Consider the following 7500-nt stretch of genomic DNA (forward strand, 5'->3'; position numbering starts at 1 on the left):
TCGTCGCAATCTATTTGTTTTCTCGTTATTTGTTTAACTGTAGCGATGGCGAAATCGGTACCACGTAAACACGTCCTTTCGTGTAACAGAAACTTCGTGTAACAGAAACTCTCTTGAAAATATTATATGAAGTAGCGACCTTCAAATCAAGGCAAGGCATTATGCAGATTGCTTCACTGAGAGCGTGGATTATGAATCTGGTCGATCTGGTTTGGCTTCATAGCAGCTTCCCACGCCCTAAAGGTCAGTGTAAGTTAGTTTCGCACCCCGCCAATTGCAAATACCCCGTGCTCTGATTGATGTGGAATGGTTTGGGAAATGTGGTCGGATTGTTCGCCACAATGGCTAGGCATTGCGTCACTGCAGGTGAAACGTGCTAAGAGATGTGGTTCACAAATTTCTCAATCCCCAGAGCATCAACAATGGCGCGAGCTTCACGTGCCAGCATGGACCGGCAGAATGCGAGGGTAACCGAGTGCAGTCATGCATTCTCAACCTGCTACCGACCCAGCAAGCCAAGGTGAATTATGTCGGATGCCAAATGGACTTCGCTGCCGACCCACGTGGATGGGAGGTAAGTAGAAATTAGAATTCGGATTTCAAACTACAAATCGATTGAATTCTACATTTTTTTGTGTTCCCCAGTGTGCCTTCCGTTCGGGTGTTAATCTAAACACTGCCGAGGCATGCGTGGAAGGACAGCTTGGTACCCAGTTGCAGCTGGAAGCTGAACGCCGTACGCATGCGATCTCCCCTGCCTGGATTCCAACGATTGTATTTAACGGAGTAAGTAACATCACCATCGCCCCATAAACCATGGCTTACATTTCGATTCGCGATCGATTCTAGGTATTCGACCAGACTCTGCAAGATCGCGCCCAGGATGGATTCGCGAGCGTCATCTGTGAATTGACTGGAGTGACCGGCCCAGGTTGCTAGGCCATCGAGTGTGACCATAGTCAATCGTTAGAAGTAAGGTGCTGACAAATAGAAAAGCTAAACAGTTTTACGATCGTGATTTTATGGACTTTTGAACCAGAGCATCGATGGGCTCTCAAATGCATTCAATAAAAAAGAAGTGAAACGTAATGATTTTCATGCTGGCTACTGGCCACCGTCCACCATACGGTTGTTATGTCAACTGCGTTGCAGATTAGCCGAATCTTATCGTTATAATCCAGCCGTAGATTGGCATATTTATTGTCCACCTGAACAACAAGTTCCACCGTGCGTCAGCATGATAAGCCGATCGTCTGATCGATCCAGTACCTTGACCTATCCTGAACCGTCGATAATTTTGAGTTTTACTATCAAACGTTTTGCAGACGACCAGGTGTGAGTTTGCGGGATTTTATCATCATCAAGTTAATCTCACTTATCACACTGTACGGAATGTTCTACAACAACATCGGTGAGATCATTTCCGCATTGATTGAGATGAGGGGAGAAATTTACAAAATATCTTATGGCGTGGCTTAATAATAAAGTTGTACAAAAATCAATTGTGCTAGCGTGGTCACTTAGTAAATAATATCCTTTCGTTATCATTTTCAGTTGTTTTGCAGCGTTCCGAACCATTGTTTTTTCTGGGTTAAAAGGAACGGCTGGTTCAAATATCGCAAGAGCCAAGCAAATAATATGAAGCAAAACTTATTCAAGCATACTCACCTTGCAAAACCGCGGTGATGTAAACGATGCAGGTTGAGCGATTATTTATAAAGCGAACAAAGGCACAACACAAAGGCTAAGCATTTAATATTAACAAGGACGAGTCACATACCAAAATTCGCTGGAAAACCATCGATCAGCCGCTTCTTTAAAGCTGAAGCAGGCCTCGTAAACTCAGGCGTTCAGTTTTGCTGAGTGGGCAGTGGTGAACTTCTGCCCTATAGAGGGCGCTAGTATCTCTAGTGTTCTCTCGTTCGCTCTACCGCATAAGAGGCGCGGAAGAGCGAGACCAAAAATTATTGCATTTGTGTGCGTGGAAATCGCGTGTATTGTTTGGTCTCCGGTTCGAGGTTCGAAACCCGTTCCGAGTTCAGAAATCGCTGTAAAAAAGTGAGTAATTCCTCTAAATTCTTCTAATTTTTACATCCTTTTACGATGTAACGGGAAGCAACGAATCCAAGACGTGGAGTACTTTGTGCGGAATGACGGATACACCGTCGTGGTGCGGATCTTGGCCACCGAAGTATTTTCCGTCAAAAAAGTTCTCCAAAAAGAAAAGTCAGCGTCGTGCGGTGGCCACCGTCTTAAAATCCCCATCCAGTTCCCCATCCGTTTCCTCCGTTAAAAGGTGCTTGGAATAGTGAAAAGTGCAAGCCAGGGGATCTGCAGATTCGCTGGTGGTCGCGGTCATTGTGCAAAATTCTCCCTCCTCCTTCGACGACGAGCGCAAGCGTGTGCATGTTTGTGCGTGCGTGTCTAGTGCGTGCCCCACCGAGAACGTGCTGTCGCGACCGCCGGAGGTATCGATTTGAGCACAGCACAGACGGGGCCAGAATACTGTGGAAACTAGCGCCCACCGCATTTCCCACAGAATCCAGATGAAGCTCGCGAATTGCGTGGATAAGGTGTACGTGTGCCAGCGGTAACCCATCATTAGCACTCCGGAGTGGCCCCTCCTGCGTTGTTGTGCGTGATTTTTATCGCAAAACTGTGCTAAAAGTGTCGCAAATCGTTATCGACCATCACAAGCTGCAGCCGAGCCGGGTGTCTGACGCGGTGTGACCGCCCTTATCTGGCTAATCCCTCGGATCCGTCGATTAGCAGCCCCGGCCGCTCTTCGGTCGCACCCCAAGAGAAGTGCCATTATTCATCTGCCAAACTAGCGGCAGCTTCATAAAAGGAATTATCACGGGAGCAATCAACAGCCCCATCGCGCTGGCCACAGCTGTGCCACCAATCGTTCGCGCGAGGTAAGTACAACCGGTTTGCAAAGAAGCGCAATGAGTCATGATATGCCTCCATCCTCTCATCCCGTGTTGCAGGTTTCACAGACCAGTAAGGGCCACTCTAGCGAATGCGTTTAGCACTGGAACAGGCGTCATGCTGAGTTGCCGTTGTTTCCTCTTTTACCATTCTTGGTAACTTCTTGCAACTAGCATTGAACCAGCTCAAAGAACTAGGACCATTGAAGCTTACGAGTTGTAACGTGTCTCTGGTTGTCTCGGTTCGCGACTCAATGCTGACGACCTTGTAGTCATCGTCTAGATAGTCGTGCTTAGTCACTTGAACAGCGCGAATCCTTTGCCCGTCAATCTGCAAAACGCTCCAGCAATGCGAGCAGCAGCCGTTCAGTGTGCTGCGTGCCGTGCATTGGAACGATGATGGCGCTGGCGCTAGCATTCCCCCCTCAGCAGTATGCCAGCCGACGAATTCCACTTCAAACAGCGAATCCTTCCCCCCATGTACTTCCTCTTTTCGGTCCAAAATAGAAAGAGAAAAGAAACAATGAAACGGAGTCACCTCCCTTACACGCACGCACGCACACGCACGTGTGTGGATACACCTTTGCCGAGGGACGGGGGAGCCACGCCAAGAAAACAAGCAGCTTCTTATAAATATAAATAAATCTCCTTAAGTGCTTCGCTGCGAGAGACTCGCGGTTCGCGGCCGTTCTTCCATGCCGCGGGACCATGATGCACTCCCTCACACATACTCGCAATCTCGAGCGAACGCTGATGCATCTGCCCCTGCTGCCGGCATGTTCTGTCTTGTCGGATGCCCGTTGTCACACATGACGGTGCATCGCGACGCGCAAAGCGATGACGATCATGCGGAGGAGGCGACAATGATGATGGTTTCACTTTGACCGGCCCCACCGTCAGCGCCCCCTCCCTGTCTGATGAAATTACCGTTGGAAGGGAACGTCTAATCGTGACGAATGCAGGAACGAACTCGACCATACGGCTGTGCAGTGCCGACTCTAGTGCACCATGTAATCCAAGATTATGGAAAGCAATTTTGTGATGGAACTATGAATTGAGCTGAAATGGCGTAGAGAATGGGGAGAGAGAGAGAGTTAGTTCCTTGAAATGGTGGAAAAGAATCCGTTAAACGGGTGCTGCACCACCGCGTGTCATATGGAGGTGCCTTATCGCAGGATATGGTGCGAGTGTTCGCGTTATCAAATGATAGAAGCTTTCATTAGCTGCAGTGAGGTCAGCCTGGAAAGCACAAGGCTTGTCTTGTTCGTTTAAGGTGAGCAACGAGAAGTGTTCGATTTCAGTTTGCAACTTTTATAGATAAGACGCCCGATTGCATTGATCGTGTTAAGAGAGGGGCGACGCACTGCTACCACCAGATGACTCAATAGCACACCCATCCAGAGATCTGGCACATGCAAGGGTCTCTGGGTTTTATTAATTTAAAATAAATAGTTCTCTCTATGGATTGTGAACCGGTAGAGTGCGTTTGTTGTCACAGGAGTGCGTGCTTGCGTTCCGTCATCAAAAGGATCGAGCATGAGTTTGCATAATGATGGTGCGTAGTGCTGCAGACCCTATGCTTTTCTGTTCATTCTCTCTTTCTTCCTCTACAGCACTCTCTCAAGTCGAGTTCAATATCGTTGCCGTCATGGTGGCGACACGTACGCGCAAGTTGGCGCTAGCGTACAGTGCGACTGTACCTCGTGTGTCGCAGCATCCCATCGTAGGAGAAATGGGGAGAGTGATTCAAGTGTAAAACTAAAACATATTCCCATCGGCGGGCATGCCCGATTGGCAGGATCTCCTACATTTCGTTTACTGGTCGATAGTCGTGCTCTAGAGCGGAGGCAGAGCAAAAATCAGTTCCAATGCGCTGAGACATCGGGCCACCCATGGCGGACGGGGAGCCGTAAACTGGCGTGCACGCCGCAGGACATCATCATCGGTTGGCAAACGTTCCCTAGAACCTACTGGGTGACAATGGGTGGCCGTCGTGCCGTTTGGACGCCTTTTCCTCTTGTTATACTTCGCTCAAATTTGTCATCTACACGCCAAAGCAAAAGAAGAGACAACATAAGCTGGCTGGCTAGCTCGTCGTCGTCATCACCGCGGACGATATTCTACAAATAGTTTGGTAGGACAGGAATGGAGTGTGCAAAGCGAGTCCAATTTCCTTGGCACGTCCGCAGCCACACAGTGAACAGCGGGCGAGGGCAAACTAAAAAACCCCGGCCTCAGCCCGGCCGGTTCCAGCGAACCCGGCCGCGTGCCGGAAAAGCATCACCCGGTGTCGTGGTGCACCACCATCACCACCGTCGTTACCACCATCAAATGCCAATCTTTCTTTGTGCGCGCGCGAAGTGAAAAGAAAAAGTGACTTCAGACATCTTGCGAGACCTCTGGCGGATCGATTTTTAGTCCGATTTACCAACTTTTGCCGCCGGTACCTCCTCTCCCATCCCGATTCGCGTCAATAAGCATGGAAGGTGACCATTTTTCGTACCGTCTTCCTCCCCAAAAGGTTAATTAAGCAACGTGCCGCCACCGGCTATTCGGGGCCCTGAGCGCTGTGTCTCTTGTGCTAATGAACGATTCATCTTCTCGTCGAATTCTCTTTCTTAGCAAGAAAGAGCAAACGTTACCACCGGTAATACCTAGTGGATTAGTTAGGTAACAATTGCAAGCTGTTCCGTGCGAAGCTAGAGGACATTTTTTTCTTCTACGTCCCATGTGCCCTCTGTTGAGGATCATTTGACCTTCGGGTGCGGGTACAACTGGAGTTATTTACAAATTCCGTAACATTGGTAACACACTAAATTACTCACATGTTTACTTCTCAATTGCTACGGAGGTTTTGGGTTCTTAAGGTCCTACAGTTCGTCTTTCCAATTCTTTCGGAGTCAATGTCGATACCATTACTCCAACTCAATCTCAAGCTGAGTCTGCCATGCCCGTCCGACATATTTTTTTCGATTAATTATCAGGTTGGTTCGTCGTCTATCAGTATCATTTGATGTATTCTCAAACGAGCACTAAGAGCATTTCATCATTTTTGTGATGTAGAAAATACCTTTAATTAAAAGAAAAAAGGTGAAATATTAACCATTCGAACCATTCAATTGAAAAGAAAATCGAAAAAATCGTATATATATTACATATAAACACATTTTCTAATTAAAAACAGGAATTCATCCGTTACGTGTTGAAAGTTGTTAGCCACAATAACATAGATTGATTGAACAACGATCATCTTGGAAGCCCCTTAATCACTCTAGATTATGGGCCCTATTGCGAGTGTCTTGTCTTGCAAACGAGACTGCCTTACTACTACTGAAAAAACTTAGCAGTCTTGTTTAGCTTTTATGAATGAACTTGTGATTTTTTACAGCCTGATTTCAAAACAAATACTAATACTACCAAGTTATTCACTAACACCACCAAAACCCAACATCCTTCGGTCCAATGGCAACGCGACTTTCAGTCTCGTTTTCAAGACTCTGAGTCTGGTAGGTTTTGGCACCAGACTCTGAGTCTTGAAAACGAGACTGAAAATGGTATATTTTTTCGGCTTGGTCGTAGTTGCCATTGGAGCGAAAGATGTTGGTTTTTCATTGTGTTGGTGATTAATTTGGTAGTATTAGTATTTGTTTTGAAATCAGGCTGCAAAAAATCACAAGTTCATTCATAAAAGCTAAACAAGACTGCTAAGTTTTTTCAGCAGTAGTAAGGCAGTCTCGTTTGCAAGACAAGACACTCGCAATAGGGCCCTATCTTTAGTGATAACCATCGATCTGCAAACATGCAATAATTTGCTAGCTCCCCCAAAGTGAAATATTATAATTGATCATTCATTTCCGCACGGAAGAACAGCATGGAAGTTCCCTTCGCTCGTGTAAGTGTTTGGCATAAAAAGAAATCCACAAATCCCCTTGGGAGAAAACAGTGGAACACTGCTTGTAACACTGCGGAATGGTGCTGAGCTTGTGCATCTGGTAACACTATCATCTTTCACCGAACGGAATCGGAATCGGATCGCCGCGACACGCTCGATCGAACACATGGCGATCATCATTCATGCGGAGAGCCGTCGTACAGATAGAGGACCAGTGTATAGAAAGATTGCAAAAAACTAGTCCCACACGACGATGACGGCGAATTCGTACGATCGCGTATGAAAATGGCAAATCAAATAGATAAGACAAAACACACGCGAAGCGATGACGTGATGCTCGTGCAGCGGTTGAGGCAGGGTTTCCGATGACAAATGTTGGTTGCTCTCCGTTGCTTTCGATTTTTGCCTCTCATTCCATTCTTTCGCCGGCAAACTCTCCATGCTTCGGGATCGGAAGAGAGATCGGTTAGATAATATCGGCAATCGGCGCCGGCGATTGTAATGTAATGAGTTATGCTATCTTAGTCCGCGAGCTGCCTTCCTCACGTATCGTATCCGCGACACAACGACACGGAATAGAAATGGTGGAAAATGATGAATAGTTATGTTGAGACGACAGATGAGCCAGGATTAATGATGTGTTCCTGATTCCTCCCGGGGAAAGGGGGAAGGCAACGT

The 7500-nt window shown here is 47.1% G+C and overlaps 2 protein-coding genes across 9 annotated transcripts in view; both read left to right on the forward strand.

The window, feature by feature from the left end:
• The window catches only part of LOC125948246 (GILT-like protein 1), a 1823-nt gene extending 708 nt beyond the window's left edge, over window positions 1-1115 (forward strand). The window contains exons 3-5 of the mRNA XM_049674113.1: window positions 413-574; window positions 646-786; window positions 850-1115. Coding sequence (XP_049530070.1) covers window positions 413-574; window positions 646-786; window positions 850-939 — 393 coding nt within the window. The 3' untranslated portion in view covers window positions 940-1115. The remainder of the gene's footprint in view (window positions 1-412; window positions 575-645; window positions 787-849) is intronic.
• Window positions 1116-1987: 872 nt separating this feature from the next.
• The window catches only part of LOC125948233 (serine/threonine-protein kinase Pak), a 45586-nt gene continuing 40073 nt past the window's right edge, over window positions 1988-7500 (forward strand). For 2 of the 8 annotated variants that reach the window (XM_049674083.1, XM_049674091.1), the window contains exon 1: window positions 2479-2918. The gene's annotated coding sequence lies outside the window, so the exon portion shown is untranslated. The other 6 variants (XM_049674085.1, XM_049674084.1, XM_049674086.1 and 3 more) reach the window with 6 other exon arrangements.

Source organism: Anopheles darlingi, chromosome 2, assembly GCF_943734745.1.
Source record: "Anopheles darlingi chromosome 2, idAnoDarlMG_H_01, whole genome shotgun sequence".
Lineage (NCBI taxonomy): Eukaryota > Metazoa > Arthropoda > Insecta > Diptera > Culicidae > Anopheles > Anopheles darlingi.